This window comes from Stegostoma tigrinum, chromosome 48 (assembly GCF_030684315.1).
Source record: "Stegostoma tigrinum isolate sSteTig4 chromosome 48, sSteTig4.hap1, whole genome shotgun sequence".
Taxonomy (NCBI): domain Eukaryota; kingdom Metazoa; phylum Chordata; class Chondrichthyes; order Orectolobiformes; family Stegostomatidae; genus Stegostoma; species Stegostoma tigrinum.
Genome location: NC_081401.1, coordinates 1,422,305 through 1,445,423, shown reverse-complemented (window position 1 = coordinate 1,445,423; position 23,119 = coordinate 1,422,305). Strand labels below are relative to the sequence as shown.

Sequence of the window (23,119 nt, the reverse complement as noted above, 5' to 3'; positions counted from 1 at the left end):
CGCCCTCACACACACTCTCTCCGTCAGTCTCTTTCTCTCCCCAACACTTTCTCTCGCTCTCTCCCTGACACACGCACCCTGAGCACGTGCGCGCGCACAGCCACAGATGTGAATCTACAGGAGAATTTATATTTGCAGACATATGAATTAGAGATAGTCAATGCGGTCTTTTATAAATTTATAAATTCCTACTTTAGAAATAAAACCAGTCTGACTCCAAACCAAAACACGAACAGATTCTAAACAAGGTCTCACACCTAACGTGCATTGTCTGACTGGAAATGTCATCTCTTCTTTACATTGATAAAACCTTTTGTTCTCTCAGGATGGTGACTTGAAAGGAATTCAGGTATTTATATATGCATATTAATCTATTAAAACATTCCAACTGGTTAAATATTTAACAGCATCTTAAGTTTGCTTACTATATCCTCATCAGTGATGCTTTACCAATAACTTTTGTGTCTGATGCCACCTCTCTCACTAACACCTGAAGGAGGAGTAATAAGAAGGAGGACTATAATCTGGTGTTGAGTGATTTCTGATCTTGTCCAGCCAGTCCAACACCAGCACCTCGATGAAATATGAGGTAGTAAGTGTTCAGAGCCAGCCTGCTTCTGTTAGGGTGACTGTAAGGCTAACAGAAGTAGAGAATCCTGGATGGCTAGAGATTTTGAGGCTCTAGCCAAGTGAAAAAAGGAGGCATGTGACATATATAGGCTGCTAGGATCAAATGTGACATATATAGGCTGCTAGGATCAAATGAATTCCTTGAAAAGTATAGATTCATAGAGTCAGATGTGTACAGCATGGAAATAGACACTTCGGTCCAACTCATCCATGCCGATCAGATCTCCGAAATCAATTTAGTCTCATTTGCCAGCATTTGACCCATATCTTGCTAAACCCTTCCTATTCATAGACACTTTCAGGTGCGTTTCAAATGTTGTATTTGTACCAGCCTCCACCATTTCCTCAAGTAGCTCATTCCATACACACTGCACCCTCTGCATGAAAGAGATCCTTTTTCTATCTTTCCCCTCTCACCTTAAAGCTATGTTTCTTTAGATTTGGATCCCCTACCAGGGAAAAGACCTTGACTGTTCACCCTGTCTATTCCCCCCATGATTTTATAAACCATTTACGGTCATCCTTCAGCCGTGGTGTTGGAGTACACTTAAGAGAGAGATCAGGAGGACTAAAAAGGTATCCGGGTTGGCTTCGGTTGATAAGGGAGAGGAAAATCCAAAGAGATTCTACAAGTACATAAAGAGCAAAAGAGTATACAAATCAAAACAACTGCGGATGCTGGAACCAGGAACAAAAACAGAAGTTGCTGGAAAAGCTCAGGAGGTCTGGCAGCATCTGTGGAGGGAAAACAAAAACAGAGTTAACGTTTTGGAGTCGGTGACAATTCTTCAGAACAAAGGTTCTTTGCCAAAACAGTAACTAGGTTTCAGAAAAGGGCCTCATAGACCAACAAAGTCATCTATGTGTGCAACCGCAAGAGTTTGGTGAGATCCTAAATAAACTTTTCTCATCAGTTTGTACTGTCAAGAAAGGCTTGCACGCACAGGACCTTGGGGAAAATCAATATCTTGAAAAGAATTCACACCAGGTTTTGCAGCCCTTTAAGTGAGATAAATCCTCAAAGACTTTGTTGGAGGCTGAGGAGGAAATTGTGGGTCCTGTAGCAGATTTTTTTTTCCTTTTATTCATTCACGGGATGGGGGCATCTCTGACCAGACACCTTTTATGGCTTAGAGAATGGTTAAGAGTCAACTGCATTGTTGTGTGCCCGGAGTCACATGTCGGCTAAACCAGGTAAGAATGGTAGTTTCCTTCTTTAATGGACATGAGTGAACCAGATGGGGTTTAGTGACAATCAACAATGGATTAGATCCTTAATTACACACATTTTCATTGACTTCTAATTCCACAAGCTGTTAGGATTTGAACTCGGGACACCAGAACATTATCTTGCTGTCAGATTAACAATCCAGCGATAATACTGCTCGGCCATCACCTTCCCCAGGCACTTGTAAGGTGCTCCAAGATTGGAGAGTAACCAATTTTGTGCCATTTTATAAGAAAGGCTGGAGGGAAGTGCCTGGACACAGCAGGCAATCAACCCAGTCTCTGAAAGATCATTCTGACACCGACTAATGCAATCCACTGTAATGGATATGTAATTTCAACTGCAGGCCTCAGAGCCTGTATTCATTGTGTGGTTTGCAGAAAGAGCGTTAATATTTAAATGTCATTATTTGTTATTGATATGGTCCATCCTATTTCACTTTTCTGAATACTTTTAAACAGAACACGACCTGAGCAATGATATAATGATTTCAACTCATAAAAGATGTAGCTGGTGCAGCTCTAGATGCTTATTTCATCGGAACATTGATTTCCAGCTCAATTTACTTACCTTGTCACTGTTCCTTCTTCTACAGTAGAGGGAGAGCCTGAATAAATGATTTACAATTACTGAAACATCTATCTGGCAAAAACAGTGTTGGACAGTGGATGGAAGTCTGATACTGTGACATCAAAAATGACCCTATAACCAGCCATTCACACATAACAAGAATTGATACATTGGCACAATAGTCTTCAATATCTGCCATCCACTAAAACGGAAATCATTAAAGATTTAGCTACTGAACTATAAATATCTTTCATTGTCACTCCAAATATGTCTTCCTTTGGCCGCAAAACACTTCCCCCCAACCTTTCCCATCCACAAACTCTATTGACAGGGCCGTTCAGAGTGTTCTTTTTATTACCTGATTCCTGCCCGTCTCTCCCTTCCTGCACGTTTAATGCTCAGGTTTCTCTTGTCATTTTCCAGCCCTTTAGCTTCCAATTTCAGTGCATCACTTCCCATCATTTTCGCCATCTCCATCGCTAGTCGAAGCTTCTTTCTCCCACGTCGGCATTATGAACAAGCATTCAGGCAGTGACACCCTGGCCCCATAACATAATCAATTAAAAGCATCCCTTTCTCTTGCGCAAGTTTCAGCGCACACATGGCAGATGCAAAGTTTTAGCAAAGATTTGTAACTTGATTTGTGGATGAGGCTGTTGACTTGCTCGCTGAGCTTTCTTGTTCTCGTTCAGACATTTTGTCACCACGGTAGATGACATGATCAGCAGACCCTCAGATGAAACGATGTTGCTCTACTCCGCTTGGAATTTATCCTGTCTGGTCCATTATGTTGTGTAGTGCCACTTCGATCTTTGGTTTGTATGGGTTTGTATATGGAGTCCAATTCTATATGCTTGTTGATGGTATTATGATGCTGCTAGGAATTCCTGTGTGTGTGTCTTTGTTTGTCCTGCACTACTAAGGTTGCCTTGTCCCAGTTAAAGTGATGACCTTCATTGTCTGAGGGTAGTGATATTGAAGAAAGGTCATCATGCTGTTTTGCTGCTAGCTGATATTCATGTATTCTGATGGTCAGTTTCCTTTCTGTCTGTTCAATGTAATATTTATGGCAGTCATTGCATAGTATTTTGTAAACACATTGGTTCCGCATGTTGTGGGAATGGGATCTTTAATCCTTGCGAGTGTATGCTGTTGAGGGGCTGTGAGCTTGTGGACCACCATGATTCCTCGTGGACTTGTTGTCAGTTCCAATATGTTCTTGATGTAGGGCAGTTTGGCCAGTGGCACCCTCTGTCTTCTATCTTCGAGCCAGTTGTGTCCCCAAGTAGCAAGTTCTCTCTCTATTCCAAGTGATCTAACCTTGCAAACCAGTCTACCATCAGGAACCTTGTCAAATGCTTTACTTAAGTCCATATAAATCACATCATCCACTGCTCTGCCCTCATCAATCCTCTTCGCTACTCCTTCAACAACTCAATCATGTTAGTGAGTCATCATTCCCCATGCGCAAAGCCATGTTGACTATCCCGAAACAGTCCTTGACTGTCTAGACATCCCTCATGATTCCCTCCAACAATTTGCTCACCACTGATGTCAGGCTCACTGGTATATAGTTCTCTGGATTTTGCTTGCCACCTTTCTTAAATAGCAGCACCACATTAGCGAACCTCCAGTCTTCCAGGGCCTCACCAGTGGCTATTAATGATGCAACTATGTCAGCAAGGGACTCAGCAATCACTTCCTTAGCATCCTACAGAGTTCTAGTGTATGCCTGATCAAGTCCTAGGGATTTGTCCACCTTCGTGCATTTTAAGCCACCCAGCACCTCATCTCCTGTAATATGGACATTTTCCACAATATCACCATTTATTTCTCGATGTTCTATGTCTTCCATATCCTTCTCCACAGTAAACACTGCTGCAAAGTATTAATTTAGTATCTCCCTTGTTGCCTGTGGTTTCACATATAGGTGGCCTTGCTGGTTTTTAAGGATCTCTATTCTCTCCCTAGTTTTTCTTTTGTCCTCAATGTATTTATAAAATTCCTTTATATTCTCCTTAAATCTTTGCCGAAGCTACTTCATGTCCTGTTTTTGCCCTCCTGATTTTCCTCTTGCCTTTGTACTCTTCTAAGGATTCACTCGTTCTCTGCTGTCTATACCGGAAATATGCTTCCTTCTTTTTCTTGACTGAAACCTCCAGTCATCCATCTTTCCCTACTTCCACCACCCTTGCCTTTCACTCTAACAGGAGCATACTGTCTCTGGACTCTAGTTATCTTATTTTTGAAGGCTTTCAATTTTCCAGCCATTCCTTTAGCTGTAAACATCTGCCCTCCAATTAACTTTTGAAAGTTCTTATCTAATGTCGTGAATATTAGTCATCCTCCAATTTCGAACTTTAACAATTACATCCGGTCTATCTTTCTCCATCACTGTTTTAAAACTAATTTAATTATGGTCTCTGGCCACAAAGTGCTCCCCCACTGATACCTCAGTCACCTGTCCTGCCTTATTTCCCGAGAGTAGGCCAGGTTTTGCACCTTCTGTAGAAGGTACTGCCATATACTGAATCAGAAAACTTTCTTGTACACACTTTGAAAATTCCTCTCCTTCCAAGCCCTTAACACAATGGCAGTTCCAATCGATGTTTCAGAAGTTAAAATCCCCGACCATAACTACCCTATTATTCTTACAGATAACAGAGATCTCCTTACAAATTTGTTTATCAATTTCCTGCTGGCTATCGGGGGCTCTATAGTTCAGTCCCAATAAGGTGATCATCCTTTTCTTATTTCTCAGTTCAACTCAAATACCTTCACTGGACATCGTAGGAATATCTTTCCTAATAACAGCCAAAATGTTATCCCGAATCAAATAAACCCAATGGCCCTTGCCCTCTTGCCACCCTTTCTATCTGTAGCATTCATACCCTGTACCATTCAGCTGCCAATCCTGTCCATCCCTGAGCCAAGTCTCTGTAATTGGCACGATATCCTAGTCCTGTGTTACTAAACCTGAGTTCATCTGTCTTACCTCAGTCTCTTGCAATGAAGTAAATACGTTCTAAATTATCAGTCCTCCAACATTCTCTGCTTTGTTTTCACTTGCCCTGACTGTTTTACTTGCTTCCTTTCCTAACTGTACTAGTCTCAGAGTGATTTCTTTCCTTACTATCTCACTGTGACCCAACCCCATCATCTTTCTACTTTACATCCTCCCAAGAAGTTCAAGCAAATCTCCCCACCAGCATTTCAGTTACCTTCCAATTCAGATGCAATCCATTCCTCCTATACAAGTCACTTCTATCCTAGAAGAGATTCCAGTGATCCAAAAATGAGAATCATTCACCCCTGCACCAGTTCCTTAGCCATGCATCCATCTGCTCTATCATCCTATTCCTACCCTCATGAGCCAGCGGCACTGGGAGTCATCCATATAATACTAGCCTTGAGGACCTCCTTTTTAAATTCCTGCCTGACTTCCCATATTCTTTCCTGAGAATTTCATTGTTTCCTCTTCCTATATAATTCGTTCCAATATGTGCAATGACCTCCTGCTGGCCCCCTCCCTGTGAGAATATTCTGCAGTCTCTTCGAAATAGCTTTGATCCTGACACCAGGGAGGTAACACACCTTTCTGGTTGAGAGATAGTGTGAACTGATGATGCTGGGGTCTGAGATAACATAGTGTGGAGCTGGAGGAACACAGCAGGCCAGACCTTTCTGATTTCTCACAGTTGGCTGCAGAAACATCTGTTTGTTCCCATATTTGAGAATCTCCTCTTCACAATCGATCACTTGGAACCTAATGTACCCCTCATTATATCACATTATGGGGAGGAAATGGCCCAGTGTATTCTCACAGGTCTGTTAATCCCAAAATCCAGGTAACATCTTGGAGACCTGGGTTTAAATCATACAATGATGGAAATTGAACTCAATACAATATCTGGAATTAATGACGACTCTCAACCCATTGCCAGTTGTGGGTGAAAAAAAAAAACCCTGTCTGGTTCATTAATGTCTTTTAGGGAAGGAAACTGCCATCCTTACCTGGTCCGACCTATATGTGACTCCAGATCCATAGCAATGTGATTGATTCTTAACTATTCCCCTGGGCAATTTGGAATGGGCAATAAATGCTGCCTAGCCAGTGATGTCCTCATCTCATGAATGAATAATAATAAAAAAAGAGCCTATCTAGGTACCAGAAAATTGCTGCCAGTGTTACTTATCTTTGAGAATCCACTACACCCTGCATTTCCAAAATGGTATACTTGTTTGAAATGGGAACTGACATGGGAGACTCCTGCATGATCTTTCTCCTTCTCCTATCTCTCCTGGAGTTAACCCATCAATCCAACAGTATCTGCAGTTTTTCTCTCTTCCGACAACTGACATCCATCACAACCCCAGATCCTATAAATTCTCATTGTCTCTAATTGCTGTTCCAAATGACCCAAGTGATCCAATGGGATTCACAACAAGCACACTTCTTGCAGATATAATCATCAGTAACATGCAAACTATCTCTAATCTGAGGACATGTTGGAGAAACTTGCGCTGTTCTCATTGAAGCAATGAAGGTTGAGGGGGGAAACCTGATAGAGGTGTACAAAATTATGAAGGACATGGACAGTCTGGACAGTCAGAAGTTTTTTTTCAAGGGTGTAAGAGTCAGTTATTTCAAAGGTGTAAAGATTTAAAGATGACATACAAGGCAAGTCTTTTTACACAGAGGGTGGTAGGTGCCTGGTCCTCGCTTTCGGAGGATGTAGTGGAAGCAGATACTATAGTGACTTTTAAAGGGCATCTTGACAAATATATGAGTAGGATGAGAATAGAGGGATATGGTCCCCGGAAACGTGGGTGGTTTTAGTTGTGATGGGCAGCATTTCAGTGTAGGCTTGGAGGGCTGAAGGGCCTGTTCCTACACTGTAATTTCCTTTGTTCTTTTGTTCTTTTCTTTCTATCTCCCATATCCACCACGAAGAGCACAACCACTACTAAAGCCCATCTTTGTACCTTAACAATCCCGAGATGCAGAAAATAGTGCAGGCTTACTGCTCTAAACAACACTACTCCAGGCTAAATTAGTACCTATATCTTATAATTTTAAAGTTTAACCAAGAGCTAAATCTCAATAAAACTTATAATCAATAATGGACACACTTTACTCACTATTGTTGCTTTACAAAATAAACAGTAAGGTGGCACTTCTAAAAAAAACTACTTAGCTGCTGCCCTGCTGTGAGCTCTCCCACACAGGTTTCTCCAAGATCAGCTGTGAATTTCACTGTTAATTTTTCTTAGGTGAACTCCAATAGCCAAAGATATATGAAAATCAAACAGCAGAAGCAGTAGCTGTGCAGATTCACTGTAGGGTCAGACAGCTGTGTGGGTTTCTTTCCCCATTTAAATCACTTCCCTTGTGTTTACTACCTTTGCCTGTCCTTCTTTTTTTAAAGTGGCTGTTTTAATTGTTTTTCCACCCAAAAGTTCCAAAACAATGCATCAGCGTATCAAATAGTATTTATGTAATTATGTAATAGTAATTATGCTCCTAGAATTTGATGAAATCAACAGGAACACTGAGAATAACTCAAGGAGCAGCCCCCACAGCCACAAGCGTTTCTGTGCTCCATCTGAACGGTTCTGAGGAAGGGTCATCGGAACCGACACGTTAACTCTGACTTTCTCTTCACAGATGCTGCCAGATCTACTGAGACATTCCAGCGACTGAAAATATCATATTGGAAAGAATATTTACACACTGGGGGTGAGCACATAGTATAGAATCAGGCCAAGAATCATATTTTACAGCACTGGTAATGCAAGATGTCATAGCCCTCTCAGAAATCGGGCAGAGATTCCACACGTACTATCGACCACAAATGAGGGAAATTGTGGAAAAGATGAATTGAATACTTAAACAAAAAGTGAAGGCCAAGATGGTGCAAAAACAGGAGGAAAGTAAAGCACACTTTGACTCAACAACCAGCACAATAGAATTATACCCAGGACAAACGTAATGGTAAGAATAAACCATATTACCTCATTTTTACATCCAACGTTTGACGAACATTATGATATAGGGGTATACTGTTCTGGATACTGTCAGGAAGGTGAGGGGAGGGGTAAAGTGGGGAGACCCTTACGGGAGAAAATAACTGCAGCATCCAATTCTCTGGCGCCATAACTAGCTCTGCTGTAGAGTGGGGTCAGACAAAGTCCAGTGTAGGAGACTCGCTAGTTATGGGCACAGACGGGTGTTTCTGTGGCTGAGTTTGAAACTCCATGATGATGTGTTGCAGTGATAATGGGAACTGCAGATGCGTGAGAATCCAAAATAATAAAGTGTGTAGCTGGATGAACACAGCAGGCCAAGCAGCATCTCAGGAGCACAAAAGCTGATGTTTCAGGCCTATCTCTGATGAAGGGTCTAGGCCCGAAATGTCAGCTTTTGTGCTCCCGAGATGCCATGACGTGTTGCATGTTGGTACCAATGACATAGGTAGAAAGAAGGATGAGGCCCTGCAGTATGAGTTCAGAAGTTAGGAAGGAGGCTGAAAATCAGGAAGTCGAGGTTAGTAATCTTTGGGTTGCTACCAGCGCCACATGCTAGTGAGGCATAGAGAGGAAAGTTAGGACAGATGAATAAATGGCTAAGGAGGTACTGCAGGGTGCATTGTTTTAGGTTCTTGGATCATTGGGACGTCTTCTTGGGCAGGGGTAGCCTGTACAAGAGGGATGGGGGATGTACCTAAACTGGAGGGGAACCAGTCTCTTCTCATTGAGGTTTGCTGGTGCTACTTAGGAGAATTTAAACTAGGCTGGCAGGATCCCAGGACTAGAGCAAAATGTCAGCAAATGAAGGGATTGAGGGGAAGGTAAATGTTAGGACCAGTAAGTCAGAAAGAAGGGAGAGGCAGGGGCTGGTAAGCGAACACAATAGAATGAATGGATGAAGTGTACTTAATACAATCATAGGTCATAGAATCTCTACAGTGTGGAAACTTCAGCCCAACAAGTCCACACCAACCCACAGACTAACCCACCCAGATCCATCCCCCTAATCTACACATCCCTGAACACTTATGGGTAATTTAGCATAGACAACTCATCTAGCCTGCACATCTTTGGAGTGTGGAAGAAAACTTGAATACCCAGGCAAAACCCACACAGACACAGGGAGAACGTGCAAACTCCACACTGCCAATTAGCCCGCGAGTGAAATCGAGCCTGGGTCTCTGGTGCTGTGAGGCGTCAGTGCTAACCACTGAGCCACTGTGCCACTCACAAAGTAAGGAGTATTATAGGTAAAGCAGATGAGCTTAGGGCCTGGATATGATGTTGTGGCCATTACAGAGAATTGCTTGACAGAGGGACAGGGCAGGCTGCTCACCAATCCAGGGTTTCACAGTTTTAGATAAGATAGAGAGGAAAGTAAAAGAAGTGGAGAAGTTGCATTACTAATCTTTCATCTGCACTCAGTGAGGATATGCTGCAGGGCTCTTCCACTGAGGCAACATGGATCGATCTCAAAAATAAGCTGATGGAACTCACTTTGGTAGGATTTTACTTATAGCACCCTCTCCCCCCACCCGCCATACTGGTCCTTTTACTAGCTAATGAGCCTGACCAGGTGACTGACATTTCTGGGAGAGATCATTTTGAAAACAGTGATTATATTCCTTAAGATTTAAGATAGCTACGAACAAGGATAAGTCAGGGCCATGCGGGAATGTACAACACTACACAAATTCAAAAATTACATCGGTATTAGGCAGAAGCCACTGAATGTTAATTGTGAGTAACTGTTATCAAGCAAGTTCACACTTAACATGTGGGAATGATTTAAGGACTTGCTGGAAAAACATCAAGACTGGCATATTCCATGAAGGATGAAGGACAAGGATTGCAAAGTAAGGGACATTTGGACAATGAGAGAGGTTGCAAATTTAGTCGAGGAAAAAAAGAGAATACTTAATATTTAGGAAGCTAAAACTGGACATGACCGGTAGCAATATATGGAAAGCAGAAAAGTACTCAAGTACGGAATTAGGAGAGCAAGAAGGAACCTGGAAGTGAACTTCACAAGTAATCACAGAGAATCCCAAGGCATTTTATAAATAACAATAAAAACAAAAGTATAACCAGGGAGAAGGTGAGTCCAATCAAAAATAAAGGAGGGAACTTGTGCTTTGAGGCTAAGGATGTGGGTGAGACCCTAAAGCAATACTTTGCATAGGTATTCACCCAGAAAAAAAGGATGTGTCAGATAATGAGATTTGTGTGGAGATTGTCAATATGCTAAAGCTATTTGAGATTAAGAAAGACGTGGTGTTGGATCTCTTGGAGAACATTAAGGTGGACAGGTCCCCAGGGTCCGATGGTATCTACCCCAGGTTATTGAGAGAGACGAGAGAGGAGATTGCTGGGGTCTTGACCAAGATCTTTGCATCCTCGCTAGCCACTTGAGAGGTCCCGCAGGACTGGTGAATAGCTAATTTTTTTTTCCTCAGTTCAAGAAGAGAAGTACGGATAATCCAGGAAACTATAGACCAGTAAGTATCACATCAGTGATTGGAAGCTATTGGAGAGAATTCTTAGGGATAGGATTTATGCACATTTGGAAAAGCATGGCTGAAGCAGGGACAGCCAACATGGCTTTGTGCAGGGCAGGTTATGTCTTACTAATTTGATTGACTATTTCAAGGAGGTGACAAAGGTCATCAATATGGGCAGAACTATGGATGTTGTTTATCTGTATGCTAGTAAGGCCTTCCACAAGATCCCGTATGGTAGGCTCCTGTAGGAGATTAAGATGCATGAGATCCACAGTGACTTGGATGTGGGGATTCAGAATTAGCTTGTCCATAAAAGACAGAGGTGGAAGTTGACTTTTGGGCTGCTTGTCAATGACTAGTGGTGTTCTGCAGGGATCCGAAATGGACCTATATATAACTTAATTAGCATGGCCAATTCATCTAGCCTGCACATCTTTGGAGTGTGGAAGAAAACATGAACACCCATGGGAATCCCACGTAGACAGGTGTTATTAAGTTTGCAGACAATATGAAGATCAGTGGTGTTGTGGATTGTGTAGAAGGTTGTCAAAGGATACAGTGGAATATAGATCAGTTGCAGATATGGGTGGAGAAATAGCAGATGGAGTTTAATCCAGTTAATTGTGAGGTGCTGCACTTCAGGAGATCAAAACTTTGGGAAACGTACACAGTTAACAACAGGACCCTGAACAGCATTGATGTACAGAAGGGTCTTGGGGTTCAAGTTCGGAGCTCTCTGAAAGTGGATTCTCAAGTAGATAGTGCGGTAAAGAAGGCATACAGTATGCTTGTCTTTATTGGTCGGGCAAGTATGTTCAAGAGTTATGACGCCATGGTGCAGCTTTATAAGCTTTGGTTAGGCCTCACTAAGAGTATTGTGTTCAGTTCTGGTCACCATATTGCAGGAATAATGTGGAGATTTCCAAAAAAGTGCAAAAGAGGTTTACCAGGATGCTGCCTGGATTAGAAGGTCTGAGCTATAAGGATAGGCTCGGGTTGTTTTCCTTTCTGTGGCTCAAGCTGACAGGTGACAACAGAATTCATAAAAGTATGAGATGCATAGATACGATTGATGGTCAGAGTTCTTCTCCCAGGGTTGGGAATGTGTTTAAATTAGAGGGCGTGCATTTAAGGTAAGCGTGGTAGGAGTCAAAAATGCACTGCTAGGGGCAGTGGTGAAGGTTGGTACGACAAAGGCATTTAGGGGACTTTTAGATATGCACATGAAAATAAAAGGGATGGAGGGATATGGATGAAGGGCCGGCAGAAGTGATTCATTTCACTTAGTGGCATGTTCAGCACAAAATTTTAGTAACAAGGGCCCTTTCAGTTCTATATTATTTTGTAGAGAGTCCATCCATATGCAATGTGTTAACTGCACCAGATAAGACTGGAATATGCAATATTTTAATTAAAGTTAAAAGGAGACAAACAGACCGTCATCATTGACATGTCACACTCGATACACACAATGTCCTGATGCTGATCATCCAGGAGAACAAGAGGACGACTAACTGAAAATCCAAGATGAGGGTGCCTTTGGGCAGGACAATATCTGCCGCCTGACTTGGTGGGAAAGTAAGATAGGAAAACAAAAAAGGAATCAAAGACACCAAAGAAACAGGCTCCTTTGCCATCCCAGTCAAGACAAAATTGGGTAAGAAGAAACAGAAGGCTGCAGTCCAAAGAAAATTGGTCATGGGATGTGAATGATCCAGCTGGAAAGCAGGGAATTTGGACATAAAATAATTCATGTTAATTAGAATCACTACAGTGCGGAAACAGGCCCTTTGGCCCAACAAGTCCACACCAATGCTCAGAGCACACCACCCAGGCCAATCCCCTCACAGCCTAGACCTCCCTGAACACTATGGCCAATTTAGCATGGTCAAATCACCTAACCTACACATCTCTGAACAGTGGAGGAAACTGCAGCACCCAGCAGAAGCAGGGAGAATGTGCAAACTCCATACAGACAGTCACCCAAGAATAGAACGGAACCCAGGCCGCCGGAAATATAAGTCAGCAGTGCTAACCACTGAGCCAATGTGCCACCCAAAGACAGCAAGGATAGAAGTTGAAGCTAAGAGTAGAAGTTGCATTGTGTCTCACAAGCCTAGCCCAAGATAAATGGAATATTATGTTTTATCGTGACCGGATTAACTGTTTAAAGTTTTTGAGAAGATTTGTAGCTTGGCTGGGAATGAGGTTAGAACATAGCACATAGAAAATAGAACAGTCCGGGCCTTTTGGCCCACGATGTTGTGTCGAACTTTTACACTAAACATAAGGTCTATCTAACCTCCACCGCTATGTTATACTATCATCTACACACTTTTCTAATAGCTGCTTAAATGCCCCTGATGAGGCCAACTCCACTACCCTCTCCAGCAATGCATTCCACATCCCTACCACTCTCTGAGTAAAGAACCTACCTCTGACATCTCCCCGACATATACCTCCTTTCACTTTAAAACTATGACCCCTTGTAATAGCTACCTCCACCCAAAGATAAAGTTTCTGGGTGCCTACTCTATCTATACCTCTGATCATTTTGTAGACCTCTATCAAGTCACCTCTCATCCTTTGTCGTTCCAAATAGAAAAGCCCTAGCTCTTTCAACCTTTCCTCGTAAGACCTTCCGTCCATTCCAGGCAACATCCTGGTAAATCTCCTCTGCAACTTTTCTAACACTTCCACATCTCTCCTGTAATGAATTGACCAGAACTGGACACAATACGCCAGACGTGGCTGAATCAAGCTTTTGTACAGCTGGAGCATAACTTCACAGATCTTGAACTCAATCCCTCTATTCATGAAAGCTAACACACCATACACCTTCTTTACCACTCTATCCACCTGGGTGGCAGCTCTCAAGGAACTGTGGGCATGAACCCCACAATCCCTCTGCTCATCCACACCGCCAAGAATCTTTCCATTAACCTTGTATTCTGCTTTAAAGTTCATCCTTCCAAAATGAATCACCTCACACTTTTCAGGGTTAAACTCCATCTGCCACTTCTCAGCCCAGCTCTGTATTCTCTCAATGTCCCTTTGTCACCTAGAACAGCCGTCCGCATTGTCCACACCGTGACCCACCTTCGTGTCATCCATGAACTTGCTAATCCACCCTTCCACTCCTTCATCCAAATCATTTCCAAAAATCAGAAATAGAAGAGGTCCCAGAACAGATCCTTGTGATACACCACTCGTAACTGAGCACCATGTTGAATATTTTCCGTCCACTACCAACCTTTGTCTTCTAAGGGTCAGCCAATTCTGAATCCGGAATTGGATCAGGTTGTAGACTTGCATGCCAAGCTGGTGTCAGAGATAATGGGAACTGCAGATGCTGGAGATTCCAAGATAATAAAATGTGAGGCTGGATGAACACAGCAGGCCAAGCAGCATCTCAGGAGCACAAAAGCTGACGTTTCGGGCCTAGACCCTTCATCAGAGAGGGGGATGGGGGGAGGGAACTGGAATAAATAGGGAGAGAGGGGGAGGCGGACCGAAGATGGAGAGTAAAGAAGATAGGTGGAGAGGGTGTAGGTGGGGAGGTAGGGAGGGGATAGGTCAGTCCAGGGAAGACGGACAGGTCAAGGAGGTGGGAACAGGTTAGTAGGTAGCTGGGGGTGCGGCTTGGGGTGGGAGGAAGGGATGGGTGGGAGGAAGAACCGGTTAGGGAGGCAGAGACAGGTTGGACTGGTTTTGGGATGCAGTGGGTGGGGGGGGAAGAGCTGGGCTGGTTGTGTGGTGCAGTGGGGGGAGGGGATGAACTGGGCTCCCCCTCCCATTCTCTTGATGACATGTCCATCATGGGCCTCCTGCACTGCCACAATGATGCCACCCGAAGGTTGCAGGAACAGCAACTCATATTCCGCCTGGGAACCCTGCAGCCATATGGTATCAATGTGGACTTCACCAGTTTCAAAATCTCCCCTTCCCCCACTGCATCCCTAAACCAGCCCAGTTCATCCCCTCCCCCCACTGCACCACACAACCAGCCCAGCTCTTCCCCCCCACCCACTGCATCCCAAAACCAGTCCAACCTGTCTCTGCCTCCCTAACCGGTTCTTCCTCTCACCCATCCCTTCCTCCCACCCCAAGCCGCACCCCCAGCTACCTACTAACCTCATCCCACCTCCTTGACCTGTCCGTCTTCCCTGGACTGACCTATCCCCTCCCTACCTCCCCACCTACACCCTCTCCACCTATCTTCTTTACTCTCCATCTTCGGTCCGCCTCCCCCTCTCTCCCTATTTATTCCAGTTCCCTCCCCCCATCCCCCTCTCTGATGAAGGGTCTAGGCCCGAAACGTCAGCTTTTGTGCTCCTGAGATGCTGCTTGGCCTGCTGTGTTCATCCAGCCTCACATTTTATTATCCTGCCAAGCTGGTGTGTTTGGTTTCAGATGTTTCATCACCCTGCTGGATAATATCATCAGTGTGGCTCTGGTGAAGTGGCGGTGTTCTGTCCCACTTGTTATTTCTATGCTTTGGTTTGCAGCGGTGGTTGATATTGCTTCCGGTTCTGTTTTTCAGTGATATGTGTATGGGCTTGAATAAGGATACACGAACAGCAACTAGCCACCAACAGCCACAACCAATTCTCACTGGTCTCAATACACACGGACAAAGAAAGACACAAATTTGACTGGGTCAACACATCTATAATCACACAAGCCACCAAACAGAATCAGCAGTGCATTGGCATAAATGTGTACAAATAAAATGCTCCCCGAAAACAGTCAGAAAATAAACAACAATTTCTAAGAGTTTTCTGAAGAATGCGAAGAGGAGTTCCAGTCGCTCAGTGTCAAGGCTGAAGTTAACAAGTGAGGCGATCACCCGGTGTTAGAGTCTAATGAGCATGGTCAACTTCCTTCAGATTCCAAGAGGTCCATAGCTAAACAGTATCCCTCTTCCAAGGCCAATTCCAGCTCCCGGCCAGCTCTCTTGTTGACCATCTTCTGAAGCTGGAGTGCAGAAGGGGAAAGAAAAAGGGGCTGGAGTCTTGGGATCGAATGCCGAAGTTGATGGTGGAATTTGAATTCAATAAAATTAAATCTCAGGTTTACGACAAAATTGCTACCAACTGTTCTGAGAAAGCGTTACCCAATCCATAATGTTATTTGTTTTCCTTCCATAGATGCTACCAGACCTGTTAGCTTTTCCAGCAATTTCTGTTTCTGCTTCTGATTTACGATATTTGCAGTTTCTTTGGTTGGCACAACTCACCTGGTATACTGATGTCCTTCAAAGAAGGAAATTTGCCATTCTCAGCTTGTCTGGACTACCCACGACTGCAGACTCACAACAATGTGGTTGACATTCAACTGCCCTCTGAAATACCTCAACAAACCATTGAGTTCAACTGCAGATACTAACAGGCAACAAGAACTGGCCAATAAACCCCACTCACTTCCCACAAGTGAATATGAAAGTAGAAGGGAGTGGAGACAACTTTTGAGGTATAGACAGAGGCAAGACAGGGAGTCGGAGGAAAGTGACAGAGGCTGCGACACAGAAGTATCAAGGACAGGGAGAAAAGATGGGAGAGTGAGACAGAAAGTGAGGAGGAAGAGAATACAACAGCAGGACCGTGGACAGACAGTCTGTGGGAAGAAAAGAGATAGAGATAGAGAAGGACAGAACTTGAGGAATTTGCAAGCGGGGATGGGGGCAAAGGAGAAAAAGAAGATAACAATTGAGGAGTCAATAAAGTAAGGGGAAACAAAGGAGAGGAAGGCCATTCAGTTCTCACACTGAATCTATTATTCAGCAATAGGGCACCACTCAACTCCACTTTTGATCCTGCTTGTTCGATACAGGAGGCCATTCAGAACTTCCTTATCAACCTGTTACCCTGGAACAGTGTCAATGCATTCTACCTATCCCTTTGTCCCAAGCTGAGTGACACTCCCAAGGAGGCCATTTTGTTCCTCAAAGGACAGTCTCCCTTTTCCCAACCAACGTATGCTTCAGTATGACATGAGGGCAACTTGGCATGAGGAGCTACCATTTATTTTTGCTGAGGTCCATTCCACAATGAGTGAAAGCAGACAGTGAAGAGGTGCCAAGAGGACGGTAGTCTGCATCTACCCACTTTGTACAGCAGAATATCTTACCCTCTGCAAGGCGATTTTCTTCGCCTCTTCAATCTTGATCTCCATCTCCAAAGTAAGCAACACATTAACCCATTGGTACTGAATATCTAAACACAAGGCAAAACATCAACATGTTATGCACACCCTGAGTAAAACCCACAAAATACAGTATTGATTGGCACAATTGGACCCATCCTATTGATGTCCCTTAACTCTTGCTCCTCATTTAGTTTCTTTCCCTGTGTTTTGATTATTCTGCTGTCAGCCCACTGCACTGGTCTTCGTTCTCCTCCCTCACACACCACTCCCCGCCCCCAATTCCACTTTTCTTCTCATTGCTCCCAACTCAGCAATAGTTTATCTTTTACATTGTCTCTCTACTACAATTCTACACTCCATTTTTCTCTTTGCCCAATTGTCAGAGAGACAACCGAATGCTGTCTGACTCAGGGAGACATAGAGAAGGAGGCAGGTATTGAGAGAGACAGAGAGAAAGAGACTGGAAGACTTGGAAAGAGAGAGGCAGGTGAAGACAGGGAGACACACAGAAAGAACCAAATGGACTGATGTAGGGAGACTCAGACAAAAAAGAGACACACAAACGCAGACAGGGAGACATCTATTTGTCTGACATCTAACAGAGAAGGGTGGGCAGACAGACAGGCAGATCAAGACAGAGAAACAGAGATAGGGAGTCACAGATTGAGGCAGTCGTAAGGAGGCAGGGAGACACAGATAAAGTCAGTGAAACCAGTGAAAGATTGACAGACAACGATGCAGGGAGGGATGGTTAGAGAGAGAGAGGTATAAGAAGATGGGGAGTTTCGAACAAAAAGAGACAGGCAAAGACAAGGAGACAAAAAACAGAGCATGAGAATCAGGCAAAGGAATGGAGTCATGGTGAGAGGCTGAAGCAACAATGTATGCAAGGAGATGGGGAGAGAGAAATAAACTCTCATCCAGATGGGAAAACCAAGCCACAATCCAAAGTCACATACAGGAGAATGAGAAGTGGAATGAGAAGAGGAAGAGATATAAAGAACAGCCAGGCAGCCAGATGAAGAAAAGGAGACATTAGCATTGAGAGAAAACAATGAAGAGGGAGAAGGACATTTTGAGAGAGAGAGAGACAGGCGGAAAGTGTAAAGCACAGAAGGAAAGACACAGACAGACAAAGATAGGGAGACACAGAGATAAGACCAGATGGGCTGAGACAGAGAGACAAGGACAAAGCCCGACAGTCAAACGCAGACATTCAGACCTACAGAGATACACGCACATGCACACACACACACACGGGACGAGGTGGTGAGAGCGCGAAGGTGGCAGGGAGACACATCTGGGGAGAGTGAAAGAAAGACCAAGACACAGGGAAAGACAGAAAGACAGACAGACTAAATGAGGGAGGGAGGCAGAAATTAAGAGAGACAGACAAAGATAGGGGTAGCATGGTGGCTCAGTGGTTAGTATGGCTGCCTCACAGCGCCAGCGACCCAGGTTTAATTCCACCGTCGGGCAACTATCTGTGTGGAGTTTGCACATTCTCCCTGTGTCTGTGTGGGTTTCCTCCGGGTGCTCCGATTTCCTCCCACAGTCTAAAGATGTGCAGGCTAGGTGGATTGGCCATGCTAAATTTCCCATAGTGTTCAGAGATGTGTAGATTAGGTGGGTTTATAGGGGGATGGGTTTGGATGGGATGCTCCGAGAGTCACTGTGAATTTGTTGGGCCGCAGGGCCTGTTTCTACACTCTAGGGATTCTATGATAGAGAGGCAAAAATCAGACAGTGACAGGCCTCCGTCACACCCTCACACTCTTCTCAGTAACTGCATCCCATTCCCTTAAGGCAAATTCTCACACTTCTCTCACTCACTATATTCAACAAGCCTTGGGCACGACATCGTGCTGCCTTGAATAGCTAAAGATCACTACCCTCAGTCAGTTTTCCCAACTCCGTTAGTCACGACATCCTATTTTGCTCAGTCCCTATGTGCGATTTGCTCAGTTACATTTTCCAAATCCCCTGAGCTGATGCACTGAATTCCATTGAGTCACTGCATTCCCTCTCCCTCAGTCGCTCTAATTCATTTTGTCTGTCAGTGCAGCCCAGTGGTGTCAATACCTACATCCCACTCTGCTCAACCACCACATCCTACGCATCTCAGTCTCTGCATCCGACTTCCATCAATCAACACGTTACACCCCTCAGTCAACGTATCCCACACATTCTGTCATTGCTTTCTCATTATGCCGAGTCACTGCATCCCTGCGCCTCATTATCTTCATTCTCATGCCTAAGTGTCACAAAGCCTACTTCTCTCCATCATTGCACTCCAATCACCTCAGTGATATATCCCATTCCATGCAGTCATGACATCTCACTTCCCTCAAATACAACTTCCCACTTACCCCAGTCATCATGTCCCATCCATCTCAGTCACTGTACCCACCATCCATCAGTCACCATATACCATTGACCTGTGTTAACAATTTGTATTCCCTTCAGTCACTGCTTCACAGTCAACTCAGTCCCTTCATATCATTCCTCTCTGTCAAAAAATCCCACTTACCTCAAACACGACAATCTACTCTGCTCTGTCACTACATCCTACTCCCGTCATTTACTATATCTCACTCAACTCTGGTAAGAGAGCATTCTCTCACCAGTCACTGCATTCCAATCCTCTCAATCAATGCAGAAGGACATTCCAGGAGCAGCACCAGACACACTTAAGACGTTGTGTCATCCTGGTGGAGCTAACAAACAGGACTACTTGCATGCCAAACAGCACATGCAGCAAGCGATAGACAGAGCTGCAAAATTAGGTCAGAGGAGAGCAACTCACCTCCCGGCTCCCCATAGTATGTCCACAACCTACAAGGTACAAGTCATTAGTGAGATGAAATGCTCCCACTTGGCTGAATGACACAGCTTTGAAAAAAACCTTAAGAAGCTGGTAACAGTCCAGGACAAAGCATCCTGCTTGGTTAGCACGACATCGACAAACACCCACTCTCTCCACCACCCATGCACAGTAGCAGCAGTGTGTACTCGCTACAAGATGCATTGTAGAAAATTATCAAAGACCCTCAGGGCAATCTTCCCAAACCCACTACCAGTTCCATTTGGAAGGGCAAGCGTAGCAGATACATGGGAAGACCACAATCTTCAAGGTTCCCCTTCAAACCACCATAGTTCATTCAAAATACTCAAATTCCCTCCCTCATGGTATTGTGGGTCAACTCATATCAGGTAGACTACAGTGGTTGAAGACAGGCAGCCTACCAGCAACTTCTCAAAGGTAACAGATAACTGTGAGGGGCTTATACAGTAAACGGTGAGGTCCTAACAAATGTTGTGGAACAGAGGGTCCGAGGAGTACAAATACATAGTTCGGTGAAAGCGACATCACTGGTAGACAGGGAGGTGAAGAATGCATGTTGCGTAAAATTATGGGAGGCATAGAGGATGAACGCATATAGTCTCTTACCCAGGGGTGGGAAATTGAAACCTGGAGGGCAGAGGTTCGAAGTGAGAGGGCCTGAGGTGCAACTTCTTCACGCAGAGCATTGTGCATGTATGGAATGGATTACCACAGAAAGTGGTTGAGGCAGGTACAATAGCAACATTTTACAACCATTTGGATAGGTACATGGATGGGTAGGGTTGAGAGGGATATGGACCAGATGTGTGCAATTGGAACTGGCTGATGGGCGCCATGTTCATCATGGACCAGTTTGGGCCGATGGGCCTGTTTCCATGCTATGTTACTCTGACGACATAACACGGGATGGGGAATAAATGCTGCTCAGTCACTGGTGCGCACATTCCAAAAAAAATTATAACTTTAAAACTATACACCGCGTGCCATCCTCTTCAGTACAGCATCCAATTCGCTTCAATCACTTCACTGGAACCCCCTCAGTCACTCCATCAGCTATTCATCACGAATATATATTATCCTCAGTCACTTTGATCCTACTTCTGTGCTGACATCCCAATCACCTCAAATTCTCCCACACACCCCACAACCCTGCACAGTCACAATCCCCTCAGTCTCTGCATCTCTGTTGCCTAACTCGCTGGCAATCACCTCAGTTGCAGATTTACACTCCCGTCAGTGACGTAGTGACATTGCAATCACTACACTTAACTCTCCGCATTCACAGCATCCCTCTACCCTCACTGCCTACACCACACTCCCATTGGACACTGAGCCCACTTCCGTAGTCACTGCAATTTGCTCTCTTTCGTTGCTGTTTTCTGCCTTCTCTGTCACCGTACCCTTAATGCCCTCAATCACGTCCTCTCATTCTTCAGTTGCTGTAATCAGCAAGTCTGATCACTGTATTCCTTACCCCTCAGTCATTACAGCACATAGTTTTTCGTCACTAGGTCTTACACCTCTCAGTATATTATTTCCACTTCTTCAATTGTTGCAACCCAATACCTCAGTTATGAGAACACATTACCATCAGTCACTGCATCCCATTTACATCAGAGGCCATACATCTCTATAACATCATCCCACTCCCCTCTTACGCATGGCATTGCATTCCTCTCAGTCACCAAAACCCTCGTTCATCAGTCACTGCATCACACTCACCTCAGACACCTCATCTCAATCCGACAATTACTCCATCCCAGTCCCCTCAGACACATCTCATTCCCCCTCAGACAGAAGATCCCATTCCCCTCCGACACAGCATTCCCATTCCAATCAGTTACCGTGTTGCAGACCCACGTCACGACATCACATTTCCCTCAATTGCTGCAGCACACCCACATCTGCCACTATCTCTCACTCATTTCATCACAGCCTTGTGTCCATCCCTGTGATCACGCCACTCTTTCCTCACTCACCACAACACAACTTTTCCCAGTCAAAAGTATCCGTCATCTCATGTCATCGCATCTGACTCCACTCAGTTACTCCACCACTCTCTCCTCGGTTAGTACAGCAGACAACTCCTCTCAACTGCTGTCTTCAATGCTTCCCCTGTTTCACTGAATCCCTCTCAATTCACCACGCTCCCCTCAGTCATTGTTTGCCATTCCGCAGTTCCTACATCCCTTCAGTCATGGTATCCCATTCAGCTAACTTATTGGAACTCACTCTCTTCAGTTCCGTCGCTCACACACCCCTCAGTCGTTACATCTTATGCTCTTCAGTCACCAGAACCCATTTGCCTCAGTCATGGCATCCCACACTCTATTCATGGATCACGGTCCACCCAGCTATGGCACTCCACTCCCCTCACTTACTTCATCTCTGTCCTTTCAGTTTCTGCATTTCAATCAGCTTAGTCATTGCATGATCCAACTCCTCTCAGTTACTGCATGCAAAAATTCCTAGCATCCTCTCCACTCAGTCGCTACATCCCACACACCTCAGTTACTACGTCCCACGCTTTTCTCTCTGTCACTCTATCCCAGAACCCCTCAGCCACCACACGTCACTCCCCTTAGAACTTGCCTCCATATCCCCTCAGTCACTGGCATCACCTCCCCTCACTCCCTCTCCATATCCTTCCTGTCAGCCATACCAGCCCACTCCCGTCAGTCCCACTGCAATACACACTCTCACTCAAGCCAGTCAATGAATCCCACTCGACCCAGTCATGGCAATCGACCCCACCCTGTCGTATCCTACACTCTTCATTCATTATATTTCATTCACATCATACACTGATTACCGGTCTCCTCACTTGTTGCATCTAACTAGCCTCAGTCAGTACATCCCACTTCCCTCAGTCACTGCACACAACTCCCATTCTGTCATGATATTCAAATCCACTCAGTCACTGCAGCACACTACTCTCAATCACTGACATCAATTCTTCTCAGTCTCTTAGCTAATCCCTTTGGCTCCTGAGGCGGAATATGATATGCTGTTCCTCCAGTTTGCAGGTGGCATCTTTGTGACACTGGAGGCGACCGAGGACGGAGTGGGTGTGAGAGTGGGAGTTAAAATGGTTTGCAACTGGCAGGTGTTTTTATTTGTCGTGAACAGTGCGCAGATGCTCTACAAAATGACCTCTAAGCCTTCTCT

The 23,119-nt window shown here is 44.5% G+C and overlaps 1 protein-coding gene across 5 annotated transcripts in view; it reads right to left on the bottom strand.

Moving 5' to 3' along the window:
• Positions 1-1,338: 1,338 nt before the first annotated feature.
• LOC132207473 (uromodulin-like) overlaps positions 1,339-23,119 on the bottom strand; it is a 35,812-nt gene continuing 14,031 nt past the window's right edge. For 2 of the 5 annotated variants that reach the window (XM_059643116.1, XM_059643118.1), the window contains 2 exons: positions 17,089-17,174; positions 15,621-15,936 (listed from right to left, as the gene is read on the bottom strand). In XM_059643116.1, the coding sequence (XP_059499099.1) occupies positions 15,835-15,936; positions 17,089-17,174 (188 nt within the window). In that variant the 3' untranslated portion in view covers positions 15,621-15,834. Of the gene's footprint in view, positions 1,366-15,620; positions 15,937-17,088; positions 17,175-23,119 lie in introns of those variants that run through there. The other 3 variants (XR_009443489.1, XR_009443490.1, XM_059643117.1) reach the window with 3 other exon arrangements.